Genomic DNA, 17,861 nt, shown 5'->3' with positions numbered 1-17,861 from the left:
GTTGAAGCTTGGCAAGCCACAATTGGTGATGTGATAAGAGAGAAAGGGAGTCAAGAGAAGAAAACAATATATAATTGAATTGGTTCCTCATGGGGTCAAGTTGGGGAGATGAGGAGTACAAGGGAGATGATGTGGAAGAAAACTGAGGGCTCAAGGAGTTGGAGGGTGTCAAGGTAGAGATGGAGAATAAGATTTTGTAAGGAAAGGCAGAAGGAGAGGTAAAAAGTCAATAAGTTATAGTCAGATAAGAGGATTTTGGAATTCTTAAAATGTAGAGGTGGGACATTTATGTTTGACTCTTTCACTCATGAAGTAATCATTATATTACCAAGAACCTTAGGTGTCAGCATATAAAGGCATGCAGATATTCTCCAGCCTTATGTGAGGCCCCTTATGTGTTTACTAATTTCCAGACTGTGGGTATACTTCTTTTGGACTTCCTTGCTCAAAGTCGGGGCTCAGGTCTTGTGTTGGAGAGTGGTACTGGCAGAAGATGTCAGTACTCTGGAAGTCCTGCAGGCCTTTGAGCAAGAGAGCAACACTGTGAACATGTTGTTTTATAGAATCCAGTCATAGCTAGTCAAAGCCATGCATGTCATCTGGTCCTACCCTCATGTTAGATAAGGAAGCTGAAGCTCAGGGAAATAAGAGACTTTGTCAAAATCACACAGAAAATTAGTGCCAGAGGTAAAACTATAACCCACATGTTTGGACTCAAATCTAGACTTATTTCTGCCATACAATGTAAATCTGTATTTTGGTGTCTGGGACAAGCAGAATGAAGCGTCCTCAAATCAATTTTGTAATTCATGAGGGGAAATTAATGCAAAAAGTTATTATTTTTTGACAAATGTAAGACAGATTTTAAATAATTATTTTTAAAGATTTTTTTCCATTTTAAAATCATTATATTTATGTATTGACAGCACTTATATTCTTTCTTTAAGATAAAAATAAAAACAACTGGCTTAAGACTTCGTTAGAAAGACTCATTCATTAAAACAGGAAGCTACCATATGATATACATCATTTATAGCAGTCATCTATGGCCATTATAATAAGTAAGTCTCAGTCTCACTCAGTAAAATTTGTCTTAAAGTAGTGAGGACTATTTGGTATAAGGTAGGACAGAGGCTACAGTTGAACGAGGGGTTTGTCTCTTTCCCTCTGGGTGAAAAGCGGGACTTATTTCTTCTGATTAGTGAATGCTTGTCTCGGAAATACCTTTTCATTAAACTCCCAGGCCAAATTCACTTGACTCTTGCTCTCCTCCCACTCTCTGGATGTAACTTCCTTGTCAGCAGCTGTTCCCCACGCTGATTTCTTCCCTCCTCGCCTCCCCTCTTCCCAGCTCCTCTTCACATTATCTTTTTTTAAAATGTAATCTCCTTGAGGATAAGGACTATCTTTTTTGCTTGTATTTGTAGTCCCAGAATTTCTCTTAGTGCCTGGAACATAGAGAAAGCTTAATAAATACACTGTCTATCTGTCACTCAAAGTACCTTATCTTATGGGCATTTATTGTCATGGTCACCTTGACTCAGCCTTCCAACTTCACCAAACCACAGCCAAATCTGCAAGAAGAATTTGAGGTCCCTTGTTATCATGTCCACAATGTATTAAAGCTCCATCCCTTCCCTTATATGATCAAGTGTCCAGTCAGGATAAAACAGGGTCTCCTTTTCTACTTCAACATAGGCTTATTACTACATCCTTCCTCTAGATAAAGAATTCTTAACCTGGGGTCCATGAACTTAAAAAAAATTTTTTTTGATAACTACATTTCAATATAATTGGTTTTCTGGGTAATCTTTTGTATTTATGCATTTCAAAACATTATTCTGAGCCATTGTCCATAAGCTTTTATTAGGCTGCCAGTGGAGTCAGTGCCATACAAAGGTTGATAATCTGTGCTCCAGATTTAGCAGATGACTTTTTCTTGCAGTCTTGCTGTTTACTTAAAAATACACGTGAAATTGACATTTGATTTTCTTAAATTTGATAGCACATGGTTTCATAATCAAATAATTTGGCTTTAGTTTTTTGTATTTTTTTACTTTTTTTTCTTGAGGCTCTATTATATATGAATTCTCTTTTGTCCTTCATTTCTTCCTTTTCTTGTCTGTATATTAACCTCCTAATATTTGGCAACTCCAATTAACAAGCCCCAGTTCTGCCTCCTCACTCTTCTCTCTTTCTAGGTCCTGTGGCAGAGGTTTGGACAATCTGTGTCTCATTCCCTTTAGTAATTCTCATTAACCAAGACTTCTAAGATCTGACTGAACAAAATGCTAGTAGTTGAGTATGATTGAATCCCCTGCTTGTTTTCCAGCCTGATTGGAGTACCTTGAGTTGGTTATTGGTTCTTAGTTTCCTTTTCTTTACAGGATGTAGGGTTTTCTCTGTACCCACTTGAAAAAGATATTCTGGAAGACACGGATTTGGCATCATTGTGAAGTTTCTGACTGCCATGGCCATGCTTCTCAAACTTCAAGGCTTTAACATCTTTCCTTCTTGAACCTTCTTGAATGTGTAGCATCACATGAAAGTATAAACAGCTTGTCTGTGATAAAAAGAGAAAGAGAGAGAGAAAGAGAGGATAAGTTTTTTTCACCAGTCATCCTTAGGGTTCAGAAAGCTTACAACGTTCCTGTCATTCAGTCCTTTGCCAAGGCTCAATGATTGTCTTCTTAAATTTCCTCTTTTCCCCAGGCCATAGAATGATAGGGTTGCTAAGAGTGCTTCTCAGCCTCTGTATTGGGCCACTTTACAGTTGTGGTGGCCAGAATTTAACAAAGGGCAGACTTAGGCAATTTCTTTTACTGAGATATGCTTTGTTACCAGGGACAAGCAGCCTCCATTTGTGCCAAAGGATCCAGAGCATGGGCCAATAGCTGTTTTTATACCTCGTGTGTCTTCCTTCTAATTAGCAATGGTACATCATTTGGACCTCCCTGGGAAAATGTAAGGTAACTCTGATTGATGGACATTTTAATGAGGAGGTGGTCTAAGTGTTCTTAGCTCCTCCCTATTATTTCATCATTGGGGGGAGGTGACAAGTAAGGAAAAGCAAGGGCAAAGGGACATATCCTTGGGAGAAAAGCTAGTTCTGGCAGGCTCCTGTTTTACAGGGTAAACCAAAGCCTGGGTCCCTGCCCAAGTAGATGCCTTAGGGGCTGGGAGTAATTATCTCATTCCATTAGGGCCCTTAAGAAAACTGCCTGACCTCCAGAGGTTAGGGGTCTGAGGAAATGGATAGATTCACATAGAAATATTGCTAATAAATAATATAGTTCAACATTAATTTTCCTTACTGTGTTACTAATGTAGTATAGCTCTGGGGCTGCTTCAGAAACCCTTGTTTGCTCTGGCAGGGGCTGGTTCTCCAGAGGGTATTTACTGTTTGTTTCTACCCTTAAGACTCCAGGGGACCCTGATGAGGTGGGTAGTATTTTTCTACTGCTATAACTTACTGACTCCTTCATTGGTGTGCTTCCCTCATTGAGGTTCAACACCACAAATTTAATTAACTTTTAGAAACTGTCGTTAACTAAGGTGGTGTAGTAAAAACACTGAGTACTAAAACATTTCTCACAAGAGTCTGTGGCACATTCTCCCACAAATACATTCAGAATCCAGCAGAAAGTGGACTCAGTTTTATAGAACTCATGAAGCAAAAGGGTAAACTCACAGATCCTGATTATTTAAAGTCTTGTTTTCCTTTCATGAAGTGCTTATGAAATTCTTCATAGGCATGATTTAGCTTTCTGCTGGACTCTTCATAGAAACCTGAAAGTGCCTTTCCTCAGTGGGTTCCTGATGTCAGTCATTGCCATTCCTGGAATGGGGCTAGAATGCTGGGATGCAGACTTCCCACAAGAAGTTCCAACTCCAGTGGTCAAGTTTGAGGGGGCAGAGAGACAAAAGGCTCCAGGCCTCTCTCACTCTTCTAACCCACCCACCCCCAATTTTCTCTCAGAAAAAGGGACTTGGCTGGAGTTTCTAACTTGCAAAGTTGCCAGACACATGCTTTGTTCTTAATTGTCTTAGAGTTGTATAGAACCACTGGGGTGACAGGTCCACACCTTAGTTTACTGCCTTTGATTGACTGATTCAGCAGAGATGTTCTTACCTGAGAAAGATATATGAGCTATAATATATTAATTACTTCAAATAGGATGGGGTGCTTGATTAATTCAATCAGTCATCACCTTTAATATTCTTAATATGTTTGAAGTAAAGGACTATAGATAAACAAGTGAGCAGACAACAGAGACAGCAGAAATGACCCTCTTGGTATATTACTGACTTTTAAAACATTGGAAAATACCAGTCTAAGGTACCCCCATCCTCCAAGCTCACTTTCTTTTTGCATCTTACGAAATTGAAATAGTACATTCCATTGAAATGGTGTATTGGGCATTAATCAGCTGTCAAATAGAAGAGTATGCCAGTAAAATCTGTCCCAAATCCCAGGAAATATGAGGAGGTACTTCATCTTGCCCCTGCCCACCCAATGGACAGACAAACACACACACACTTTCTCCCTCTCCCTCTTCCTCTCCTACTCCCTCTCTTTCTCTCTTTTTCTCTCTCTCTCTCTACTTCAAAGACACTTTGTAATATGAGGCTTCTCACTCATTCTTGGGCTAACCCCTTTTGCCCCACACAGTTGGTAGCTAGTAATATAAGGTTACAAATTAAAATTTCAATTTAAGTATCATTTGTTATATAATTTCAATATTCAAGGCACTGTGCTCAGCCATGGAAATATAAAGATTAGAAATGGTACAGGCTGTCAAGGAACTTAAATTCTATCACTTTTTAGTTGGATGTTAGGGATCTCGGGTTCCGCAGCTTCCAGCATGTGAGGAAGGGGAACCTTGTTAATGCCCCCCTTCCTCAATAGCAATCCAGACATTGTCATTTTCTGTCAACCACATAAGGGATTCCCCCTAAAGGAAGTGAGTTGGGGATAAGATTGGGGAAAAGGTAGGGGAACATTCTTTATGATCTTTTTCCTAGGGCCTAGTGACTTTTGAAGTTGGCTTCATAGTTTGGCCCCAAGGATAAGATTGCTTGAGGGAAGCGACTGGAAACAGCTGTGATGCTTATTTATCTAATCTGAATGGAACAGCCTGACTTCTGCTTTTTGTTTACCTAGCTGTTGTTTTCCTGATGTTGTGTCAATTCAGGCTTTTTTCTCTGACCTCAGCCTAGCCTGCTACAGAATCAAAGAAGGCTTAGTATCTAGTCGTCAGAGTGAAGCTATTTGGTGTCACTGCTTTCTCCTGGAGAGGTCATGCTCTGATCTCTCTCACTCAGATACACATGTTCTTGATGCTCTGGAGCACCAAGGTCACTTCTGAGGGAACCATGAACCTATAGAGCTTTGATTTTGGAGAAAGGAGGGAATCTGGAGGGTTGGCCTCTGTGTCTGAGCCCTTTGAATGAGGCTGAAGAACACTTCTTTATGATAGCTGCCCATATAGAAAGAAAAGGAACTAGGAATTAGAGAAAGCATAAAACAGTTGCAAACAACATCTTCTCTTGGGCTCTGTTGGTGTTCTGGGGACTGCGAGAAATTTGGACTTAAAGCTGTGATGTTTGTTGCTGAAGAGCAAAACTAGTTCTATATTAAAGACAACTGTCATCCACCTAAAAGGTCTGGTGAACCCATGGCATTAACAGTCCAAAAGAGGAAAGGAAACAAGGCATTCAGATTTGCCTCTGTAGTAAATATTAAATTATTTGGGAGTTGGTAATAAATTTACTTTTTTATTGCATATTTTTAATCCATTATTTAAGTCATTTTTTTCCCAGTGAATTTAAATAAGGATTAGGAGAAGGTGGCCAAGGATCATGGCAAATATCGCAGTGGATAATCTACAAAGACATTATGGATAGTCCACTAAAGGGAAATATGAAAGTTCCCTGTAATTGTAGAGACAAGAGGTTATTGAGATGTATTAAAACTAAGACAAGTTATGAGTATTACTTGTACTCACATGAAATTGTGAGTTGAAAAGGGTGAAAGGAATGTAAGAATAGATCTCTAAAAGGGATAAATTAAATTAACCTTCCCTTAGTTCTATAATTTGACTTAAAATTAGGTTGTTCAGGGAAAGAAATGTTAGAATTATTCTTTCTTTGTACTTTTTTTCCCTTTATCTTTCTCTCTCCTTTCCTTTTAGAGTTTCTTATCTAGTTATAAGGTGCATCTGATAAAAAACACTGTTACAGAGCTTACAGCATTCACTATCATACAAAGGGCATGCAGAGTTGTCATCTGCTTCTAGGGGGAGGCAGGAGATGGCAGCTGGGACTGAATGTCTTAATTTCAGTAAGGGTTATTTATTACATTGTGAAACTCTGATGTCTGAGGGGCTCCAGGGCTTATGTTCAATGTTCAAATTTTGGGCAAAAATCCAACCAAAGGCTTGGCTTTCAGGCATATGATTTTGCTATTCAAAACTTCTCTTCAGAGGAAAATGTCAGGGACAAATGTGCTATTTCCACAATCAGAGATGGGAAGAGACTCTGGGCTGCAAAGCTGGAAAGAGGTTTGGTGGCCAGGTAGTAAGCTACAAAAGATGGAGGGACAATTATGCCATGATGTAGCCTGGAATCACCTGTCAGCTTTATGGGTTTAGGTAAAGTCTGTTTGAACTGATGCCTTCTGTGAATCAGTTTTACACAATTTTAAGTTCTTTGAGAAAAGGAAATGTTGGAAAGGCTATCTGTGTTATTTCATCTTCTCATCTTTAGTATCATAAAGGATGCCAGGGGTAGAGGGAATTTTTATTTATTTATGGCTTAAAGACAAGTAGGATGATGAGCGAGGTGTGGCTTTATTTTTAGAAATATCTGGATCCATTACACTACCTTTTAGGAGATATAGAATCATAGGATTTTTTTGAGCTACAGATCATGTAGCCCAAATTCCTTATTTTATAGATGCTGACCCAGAGGTTCGAGGTTGTGACATAACCAGGGCTGCACAGCGTAGTTAGAGGCCATTGATAGAACCCAGGTCGTCTTGTTCCCAGTCCAGTGGTCTCTCTACTACATCATCACTTTCTTATACCCCTTCTTTGTTTTTCCAAGGAACCACACAGATTTCAAACTTCAGTGTGTTAAGATAGCCTGGCCTGGAGAGAGTACAGGTTACTGAAAACACTTAAGAGATGCAAAAGATTCCAGGAAGATGTAAATGAGCCACAGGGCTGCAGAAAGGCAAGTGTTGTGGAGTAGTCTACAAACTCTAGGCCAGTGATCTTACTGACAATTCCTGGCAAAATTCTTCAACGTATTATTAAATGAATGGCTTGTGAGCACTTCAGAATGGAAGCAATGTGCTTCAATTCATTTCAACAAAAATTCAGTAAATGCCTACTATATGCAATGCACTATGCTAGGCAAAAAAAGGGGACAACGGAGGCTCTAGCAAATGAAGAAGTAAATTAATCAAAGTATATACAAATGAATTCAAAGTCATATCAAGGGAAAGAAAGAGTGCTAATAATGGCTGGGGTCAGGAACAGTCTTATACAAAAGGTAGCCTCTGAGCTGTGCTTTGAAAAAAGCTCAGGATTCTGTGCAGATGCAAAGAGGAAGGGCATTCCAAACCTGGGAGGCCACTTGTGGAAAGGCAGGCAGGATGACTGAGACTTAGCCAGTGGTTGATTATGTAAAGGGTTTGAAGGATAGGGAACAGCCAAGGATGATTCTAGGCTTGGGAGCCTTGGTGACTGAATGGATACTGGTATAATCAGCAGAAATGGGGAAATTTGGAGGAGTGATGGGTTTTGGAAGAAATACAATTTCCATTGTGAGTATGTTGTTTCTGAGACTCCTGCAGAAATTCAGATAGAGTTATCTAGCAGGCAATAGGTAATAAAGGATTGGAGTTCAGGAGAGAGATTAATTTTGGATATAGATTTGGAAGTCTTGTGCATAGAGATGACGGTTGGTTGTTGTCCTTTGTCCTCAAAAAGAAACAAAATGACATCACTATGCTAGACATAGAGTCTGATTGTGGCTGATCAGACCAACACAAGCTTGGAACGTCTACCATAGGTCAGGCATAAATAGTCCATGAGAACATTTGGGATGGAATCTCTAAAACTGTGAATCTTGCATTTCTTTTGAGCTACTGCAGTTCTGGTTTGTTCATAGAGCACAGCACCTTTTCTGATGAGGACACACCATGCTGAGTGGTCCTGTGACAGTGTATCCCATGTCACACAGTCAATTCCATAGTTCTTAAGAGAGACCTTGAGAGTGTCCTTGTATCTCTTCTTCTGACCACCATGTGAGCACTTGCCCTGTGTGAGTTCTCTATAAAACCAGTCTTTTTGGCAAGCATATTTTTTGCATTTCTGCAATTTTGCATTCAAACTATGTGTCCAGTCCATCAGAGTTGCACTCTCTGCAGCAGAGTTTGAATGCTTGGTAGTTTAGTTTGAGAAAGGACCTCAGTGTCTGGTATCTTATCCTGCCAGGTGATCTTCAGAATCTTCCTAAGACAATTCAAATGGAAGCCATTCAGTTTCCTGCCATGGCACTGGTATACTGTCCAGGTTTCACAGGCTTACAATAATGAGGTCAGCATAGCAGCTCTATAGACCTTCAGTTTGGTAGTCAGTCTAATACCTCTTCTCTCTCACACTTTCCTTTGGAGCCTCCTAAACAATGAGCTGCTTCAGGCAATGCATGCATCAACCTCATTATCAATGTGTACATCCCTGGAAAATACACTACCAAGGTAAGCAAACTTATTCACAGCATTCAACACTTCTCCATTTGCTGTAGCCAGTGGTTCCAATATGGGTGGTGTTGTGGTGGCTGATGGAGCACCTTTGTTTTCTTGGTGTTAATTGTTAGACCAAAATTAGGATGAGCAGCAGAGAACTAATCCATACTTTTTTGCATCTCAACTTCAGAGGCTGCATTGAGTGCACAATCATCTGCAAACAGAAAATCATGCACCAGCACTCCCTCCACTTTGGTCTTGGCTTTTAGCCTTTTCAAGTTGAAGAATTTACCATTAGTGCGGTAGCTGACCTTTATGCTGTGTTGGTCCTCATTGAAGGCTTTTGACAACATGGCTGAAAGCATCATGCATGGGAGCAAACACACAGCCTTGTTTCACTCCATTGGTGACTGGGAAAGCATGAGTATTGTCCATTATCCAGAACCCAGGCAAGCATGCAGTCATGAAATTGATGTACAATGCTGATGAGCTTCTCCAGGCAACCAAAGATGATTTTCCATAAGTCCTCATGACTGACAGTTTCAAAGCTCTCGGTCAAATCTACAAACATGTACGGACTTCTGTTCTGCTCCTGGCATTTCTCCTGGAGTTATCAGGCAGCAAACACCAAATTTGCTGTTCCTTGGTCCTTTCTGAAGCCACACTGGCTCTCAGGTTGATGACCATCTTCCAGATGAAAGATCAACCAATTAAGGAGTACACTTTCCAGAAACGTACACATAGATGATGAGGTTGACACATCCATTGCCAGAGCTAACTCAGCATTTGGGAAGCTCTGAAGGAAAGTGTGGGAGAGAACAGGTATTAGACTGCCTACCAAACTGAAGGTCTACAAAGCTGTGCTGACCTCATTGTTGTATGTCTGTGAAATCTGGACAGTCTACCATTACCATGCCAAGAAACTGAATCTCTTCCATTTGAATTCTTAAGAAGATTCTAAAGATCACCTGGTAACATTAGGTACCAGACACAGAGGTCCTTTCTCAAACTAAACTGCCAAGCATTCAAGTTCTACTGCAGAGAGTTCAATTTTGATGGGCTGGCCATGTAGCCTCAAAGAACTCATACAAGATAAGCACTCACATAGTAGTCAGAAGGTCAGAAGAAGTGATATAAATATACGCTCAAGGTCTTAAGATGACAATTAAACCCATGGGAGCTGATGAGCTAGCTGGAGGAAAGAGTATAGGGAGAAGGCTAAGGACAGAGATTTGGGAGCCACACACATGTATTGGGTAGTAGGATCATGATGTTTTAGCAAAGGAGATTAAAAAGAAGGGTCATAGAGGTAGGAAGAGAACAAAAGAAAAGCATTGTCATGGAAGCCATGGGAGGTGAATATTCTAGGAAAGGAGTTGGTTAACAGTGTCAGAAGCTGCAGAGAAGTTCAGGAGGCTGAGCACTAAGAGAATGACTAGTTTACGAGAATGGAGTGCATTGGTTATTAAGAATGAGATGTACATTTTTGGACATGGCCATTGTGGAAATCTGTTTTGCTTGATTATGCACATTTGTTACAAGTTTTTTTTTCTTTTTCACTAGGGGATAGAGAGAGGAAAAAGAAAATGAGTGATTTTTAATAAAAAAATTAAAAAAGAGATCATTGTGGACAATGACAGTTTCAGTTAAGTGGAGGGGGAAAGAAAGGAGCCAAAAGTTAGATTACTATGATTGAGAAGTCTTTGGAAAGTGAGGAGATTGTTAAGTCTTTGGAAAGTGAGGAGATTGTTGCAAAGAGTATAAACGTTTGGCTGTGAAAGGAAGAAGATATATAAGATGACAGCATGAGAGAATGTCAGTGTCAGATGAAGGTTTATTTAAAGGTGAGGGAACCCTAGCCAGTATGGCTTCATTAAAAGCAAGACATTCTAGAACAATCTCATTTCCTTTTTGACAGTAGTAGACTTGTAGCTTAGAGAAATGTCATAGACAGGATGTATTGGTTTCGTCAGAGTTTTTGACATCTTTCACAGTATACCTGTGGACAAGATGCAAAGATGGGGCAAAATTAAGCATAGCTAGAAACTGATAGAATGACTGAAGAGTAGAGTTTAATTACTTGGTGACAGCTTGGAGAAAAGCATGGCCGAGAGATTTGTCCTCATCTCAAGCGTACAAAACTTTGACTGATGACTTGCATTAAGAAAAAAAAATAATACTTTTCAAGTATACAGATGTTACAGTGATGGAAAGGATAGCTAAAACACTGAGTGACAGGATTCGAAAAGATTTCTGTAGGCTAGAACAATGGTGGCAAACTCAAATAGAAAAGGGGGACAGTAAGTTGCTTATTGACTTAGAAAACAATATATTAACATTACCTATGTTGTATTGTATTTCTATTTATTTTGTTAAATATTTCTTAATTATATTTTAATCTGGTCTTGCACCTAGAGGGTCACTAGGTGCAAACATCTTTTACATGTTTGACACCTCAGGACTAGAAGGATGAGCTAAAATCAAACAAGACTTTGCTAAAAGTAAATAGAAGTTTGACACATGTTAAAAATTCAGTGTCACAAATCAAAGATTGTAAACTTTTGGCTAGAGAACAGTTTCTATAAAAGATATGGGGTTTGGTAGACTGCAAGCTATATAATATATATATAATGATATAATGACTGGAAAAAATAATACTATTCTAGACTGAATTGAGAGGCAGAATGTAACGAATAAAGGAGGTTAACAATCTCACTACACTCTACCCTGATCTGACTACATTTGAAGTTTTATATTTAGTTCAGAGAGCGACATTTTAGGGGGACTGGTTTTCAAGTGTTAACAAGGAAACAAGACTCCCTGGAACGGAGAATATGAATTGGTGCATGGTAGGTGTGGCCAGAAGGTTTGTGTGTTGACAGATTATAGGTGTCTTTGAATTCTAGGATGTCAGTTTTAGATTTGATACAGTACAAAGCCATTAAGGATTTCTTTTTAGCTGACTTGTTAAACTTGGTGCCTTGTGCATATGAAGATGGTATTCAAGGTGAGGGGAAGACTAAAGGTAGGGAGACCACTTAGGAACCTGGCATAACATGATCCTGGTGTGAGGTGATAAGGGCTTGACCTCCTAAATATCCAATGGAGATTTAAAGGGAAAGTTGGTAAGGTATGTGAGGTAGGAGTCAATGAGTTTTATCAGAAAAGGTTTTCCCTCATGGTAAGGATTCAGGAGAAATGAAACAATGTGATGCACAGATTTAACACGTCAGGTGGCGTAGTATGTTATGTTAAGGTAGACAGTCTCTAGCCTAGCAGTCAGATGACCTGAGTTCACTTGGTTCTGCCATTTACTATCTTTGTGAGCTTGACAATTCACTTAACCTCCTAAGTCTCAATTTCCTTATTTGAAAGATAGAGATAATAATCATCGTTTTGCTTATTTTATAGTATTATTGTGCAAGTAAAATAAGAACAATTGAGGAAATAGTAAAGATCTGTACAATTATGATTTTTTTTTTATAATTAAAAGACAGTGGGAAGATTCTAGGCCTCTTAGATGGTAGTAAGAAGGTAGCCCACTTCTTCTGATCCACTGGTGAAGCCAGTTCTTTATTGTTTCTCTCCTTTCCTTCTTATTCCTTTATTCCTTCCCTCTATCCCTTTTCTTTCCCAATCCCTTTGGCATTAGAGTAATGTCCTGGGAGAATTGGTGAATAAAAGAGAATTAAGGAGGTAGGGGATGGCGGAAATTGATGAAAGAGGAAGAAAGGCAAGAGTTCAAGTGGGAAGTGATGGGAATCTCTTGGGAAAGAGGAAGGAATCTTTTAGTTCATGTGGTAGAGTTCCTACCACGTCTCCTCCAGTGATCCATTTGGGGATTACTGAATATTATTTAAAAGGTTGTCAACCTTGACTTTAGTCGGAGGCTAAGAGAGGAGAGAGTATGGCTATAAGACATTTTGTTCCCTCTGCACTGTCTCAACAGTCACACTTTCCTTTGGGCCAGAGCCTTCCTACTTCCTGAGCTTAGTTCATTCCCCTTCATTTAGGTACCTACTCTGAGCCAATGTGATCATTCTAATGTATTCCCTGGGGCCTCGGCCCTACTGGGTTCTTCTTTCTTTCTTTCTCTTTAGCTGTGGGCTTGTCTAGCTGTCCAGAACCCACTGTGCCCAGTAATGGGATGAAGATTGGAGAGAGATACCTAGTGAATGATGTGGTCTCTTTTCAGTGTGAACCCGGATATGCACTCCAGGTATTGCTATGCTACATGTCCAGAACAGGGACCTCTTACTGCTACACTTTACATGAGAGATGTGTACAGGCTCAGCCTTCCACAGAGGCAGAATAGGTTTACTGAGTATAATTTGAGTAAACCTGCCCAAAATTATCTCCCTTATACACCTGTCCCCAGTGATTAAAATTCTACTATTACAGTTTTATTCCTTTGTGTTCAATATTGCCTTTTCCAGGCTCTGAAAATCCTGTTTGTATACAAGATCTTCATTTAAAGATCCTGGGAGAACTTGCTAATTAAAAGGACGTGTCAGTGAATCCTTCAGAAAAAGGGAGTGTCCTTTTTGTAATGGTTATTATCAACTAATCACTATCTCCCTCATTTATTTCTTGTTAATTTGAATCTTCTTTCTCTCTCTCTCTCTCTCTCTCTCTGTTTCTCACTATGTTTCTGTGTCTCTGTCTCTCACTCTCTCTGTCTCCCTCTTTCTCTCTCTCTCTCTCTCTCACTCCCCCTATCTTTCCCCCTAAAATAAGACCCATCTATTCTCTTTTGCAATCCTGGATTATAGGATTGTGGTACTTAGAAATATCAGGATCCAAAAAAAAGCTCAACTTTACTACTTAGTCTCTGTGTGATCTTAGACAAAGGACCTGTTTCTTTTTTAAAATGAAAGGGATAGATTAGGTGTTATTCAAGATTCCTTCTGGGACTAAATCTGAAGTTATTAAGTAACCCTTCAGTCTGTGTTTCTCTTCTTCTAGGGCCACTCTCATATTTCCTGCATGCCAGGAACTGTGCGGCGATGGAATTACCCACCTCCACTCTGTATAGGTAAGACAATTTGGATATTTAAATTTTGTGATGGATTATTCACTGGTAAATTGAATCAAATGAAATATTGGTTGGCTTCAGCGTCAGTTCAGAGAATACTTTGATCTTTATATTTTGTTCTAATCTGATAGTTTTTTTGATAATTAATTTATTTTTAGTTTTCAACATTCACTTCCGTAAGATTTTGAGTTGTAAATTTTCTCCCCCTCCCATCCTTCTCCCCCTACCCCAAGATGACATGCAATTTGATACAGGCTCTAATTATATATTCAGATTAAGAATGTTTTCCCATTAGTCATGATATAAAGAACAATTAGAACTAATGGGAGGAACCACGAGAATAAATCAATAAAACAAAACAGCAAAGGAGAAGGAGAGCAAATAATATGCTTCGATCTGCATTCAGACTCCATAGTTCTTTCTCTGGATGTGGATAGCAATCTCCATTGTGAGTCTTTTGGAGTTGCCTTAGATCCTTGCATTGCTGAGAAGAGCTAAGTCTATCAAGTCAGTCATTGCACAGTGTTACTGTGTACAATGTTCTCCTGGTTCTGCTCATTTCACTCTGCATCAGTTGGTGTAATTCTTTCCAGGTTTTTTTGAAGTCTGCTTGCTCATCGTAGCACGGTAGTATTCCATTACATTCATATACTGCAACTTGTTCAGCCATTCCCCAATTGGTAGGCATCCCCTCAATTTCCAATTCTTTGCCACCATAAAAAGAGCTCTTATAAATATTTTTTTGTACATGTGTCTTTTTCCCATTTCTCTGATCTCTTTGGGATACAGACGTAGAAGTGGTATTGCTGTGTTAATCCATAGTTTTTGACTGCGACCTTTAGCACTCAGTACAGTCATCTTGGTAACATCCATCCAGAATCACCAGGTTAAAGAAGGTTTGCTCCAAAGTCCTAGTCCAGTGCTTCATTCCAATATGCAGGTTATCCTAAGTTCTCCCCCTAAACTGGTACAGCACAGATGTAGCAGGCTCTAATAAGCTAGAAAGTCCTTAAATATAGGCATCTGAGGTATCACATAGTTCTTACTTTTTATAAACATTAACTCCTGGTAATCTCTAAATCTTTGTCTAACTATCAAGTTTATATAATACTAGGAGTATTAGACATACAAAGAGGTAGCAGCTAAATGGAAACACAACTCACACTTTCTTGTAAAAATAAATAAAAGAATTGGCAGAGTTGGTTTCATTAGATATCCAAAGGCAACAAGAAACCTCATTTCATGGTATTCTTGATCATCACTGTGCCCATGATGAGCACAAGCAAAAAGATCCCTGTGAAGATAATGGCAACTTATCTCCCAACATGGGTTTCATCCAGCCTCTGCTTGAAAACTTCCAAAGTGGGAGACACATGACTGCCCAAAGTGGATGCTGGCCATTTTGAGGAAGCTCTTTTTGTTAGGAAGTTCTTCCTCATATCAAGTAGAGATATGCCTCTGCAGTATTCACCCATAGCTGCTTATTCTGCCCAGTGAGAGCAAAGCCAGTCAAATCTAGTCTCTCTCCCATGTTAGCCCTTCACAATCAGCTATGGTGTTTCCGTTCTCTTGGTTTTACTAATCTCCAGTTCTTTAATATAATCTTATCTTGTATTGTCCCTAGGCCCACCCCACTCCCAAAATGTTGGTTTCTCTTCTTTGTATGCATTGCAGTGCTTTTCAGTGTCTTTCCTTACCTGTAGCACAAAGAATTGACCGTAGTATTTCTAATGTGATTTGATTAGGGCAGAACACAATGAAACCACCACTTTCCTCATTCTGGACACCATGCTTCTCTTTTTAACCTAGACTGACATTAGCTTTTTGGCTTCCATTCCACCTTTAATTCATTTTAAACTTCAAGTTCACTAACTCTCCTAAGATTTTTTTTTACAGGAAATGTTGTCTAATGACCTTCTTGGAGGAGTCCAGCCCTGTACTTGTGAAACTGATTATTTGAAGCCCAATGTTGAAATTTACCTTTATCCTTATTAGATTTTACCTTACATCTTATATCACATTTCTTGATTCTGTCATCTAATATGTTAGCTCTCTTATTCATCTTTGGTTCTTCTGTGAGCTTGACAAGCATGCCATTTATGATGTCACTAAAGTCATTTTTGAAAATGTTGAAACTGTACAAGGCCAAGTAGAAATCATTGAGAAGTTCTTTTAAAAGCCTCTCTGAAGTTGACATCAAACCATTAGTGAATATTCTTTAGCTCAAATTGTAGAAGATGTGTGGTACCAGCATTAATCAACCTCCCTTCCTCTCTCTGGACTGGCTCACAGAAATCTGAACTCAGATTAGCTGACCTGGAGAGTTTTTCTGGGGGTAGAAGTGGTTATGACCAACCAGGTATTTACCACTCAGTTCTTAGAGTATGAAGAATAACTCTCCTGTGAGAGGGATACACTCTCCTACTATTATAACTATAAATCATGAATCCCTATTGGTGTGCTTCCCATTTACATAAATCAGTCATAGTGATACATCATTGACACAGATATTCATTCAATACCAGAAGAAAAAGCAAGACAATCATAATATAATATAACATTTGCTTAAAGGAAAGCAAAAGCAGCAGTAATAAAAATATAACAGTTCTCTCATGCACCTGAATCATATTTGTCCACCAATACCCCCAGTGTAGATTGCAAGGAGTGGGCATAAAATTACAGAAACCTAGCAATGAGGCATGTGTAGGGGAAACTCACAACTCTGGCTTGTAGGTCTTAATGTCCTTGTTCTCTTTAGGGAATAGTCTGTACTACATGTCATCAAGTGGGGGTGACTGTTCCTACTCTGGACCTCTCCACTGTCCTGCTAGATAAAATCACTTTACTAAACTTGGGCTATGGAAACAGAGTTCAGCCCTTTTAGTAAAATAGCAGCATGACACTCATTGAGTAACAGGCAGTTCCTTTTAAGCCTGTAATCTGAAGAATTATTTAAATCTGCTCTTTGGGCTGTGAGTTTTTTCCTTTCCAGGGAAAGAGGGCAGTGGAAGGCAATGTAGACATGTCTCTTAGGGGTTTCTCCTCCCTCAAAGTGTATATGGTGCAAAAGAGAAAGGCTGACAAGCCCAGCCAGCTCCTCACCCACTTCAGATGATTCATCTTTACTCCAGTCAGGTCCCAGAATCAGATTCCCTCCCCCCCTCCCCAATTAGCTCATAGTTGCAAAGTCTGTCATCCACTCTCAGCTAGTCAAAGGGGCAGTGCAGGCTCTAAGTTCTTTTCTCAGCTCTCACTTCAGCTGCTCTTCTTTATTCTCAGTTGTGTTTATTCCGGATTCTGTGCCTTTCCCCTTCTGTATGCTGCTTTTCTTGTCTTCTCTTTTCATTTGACTTATGCTTTCAGCTTCTGTTCTCTGACTTCAAAGGTTTGTATCAGGGCCTCTTTAACTCTACCTTAAATCCACATTCCTATTATATATAATGACCACTGTTCCAAAACAAATTTTTGACGCCAAATTTCCCAGCATTAAATTCCAAAATCCTACAAATAGTTATATTGAGATCTTCTGTTGGGCAACAATGAACTGAAACTGTCGATCATTGCTCTCACTTCTGACCTGCTTTCAGTCAGGTCTTCTCATTATATTTCTCTGTGGGGCTGTTTTCTCTCAGAAACTTAGAATTATCTCAAACTGATTTTCCCACATAAATATCCATTATCTGTCTCTTTCAAAAAAGAAAATGTCCACATAACAAAAAGCAAACACTTTGCCTAGTCATTCAATCAGTTCTGTGTCCATCTAACTGAATCCACCTACATTTTTACATCTTATCCACAAGTAAACTCAGAAATTTTGTCACATGCTTCATGGAAATCAAGGTAGCTAGGTGTTATAGTGGATAGAGTGCTGGGCTTGGAATCAGGAAGACCTGAGTTCAAATGTGGCCTCAGACACTCAATAGCTGTGTAGTCCTGGACAATTCACTTAACCTCTGTTTGCCTCCGCTTCCTCATCTGTAAAATGTGGGTAATAATAGCACCTATCTATCAGGATTGTTGTGAGGATCAAAGAAATAATATTTATGCAGTGCTTAGCACAGTCCCTTACAT

At 39.3% G+C, this 17,861-nt stretch overlaps 1 protein-coding gene across 1 annotated transcript in view; it reads left to right on the top strand.

Moving 5' to 3' along the window:
• The window catches only part of CSMD2 (CUB and Sushi multiple domains 2), a 974,125-nt gene that overhangs the window by 804,158 nt on the left and 152,106 nt on the right, over positions 1 to 17,861 (top strand). The window contains 2 exon segments of the mRNA XM_078157010.1: positions 12,856 to 12,974; positions 13,721 to 13,790. Of these exon segments, the coding sequence (XP_078013136.1) occupies positions 12,856 to 12,974; positions 13,721 to 13,790 (189 nt within the window).

The sequence above is a fragment of the Phascolarctos cinereus genome, unplaced genomic scaffold (genome assembly GCF_003287225.1).
Source record: "Phascolarctos cinereus isolate Bilbo 61053 unplaced genomic scaffold, phaCin_HiC Scaffold_726;HRSCAF=1367, whole genome shotgun sequence".
Classification (NCBI taxonomy): Eukaryota; Metazoa; Chordata; class Mammalia; order Diprotodontia; family Phascolarctidae; genus Phascolarctos; species Phascolarctos cinereus.
This window is presented reverse-complemented; position numbering and strand designations above follow the sequence as displayed.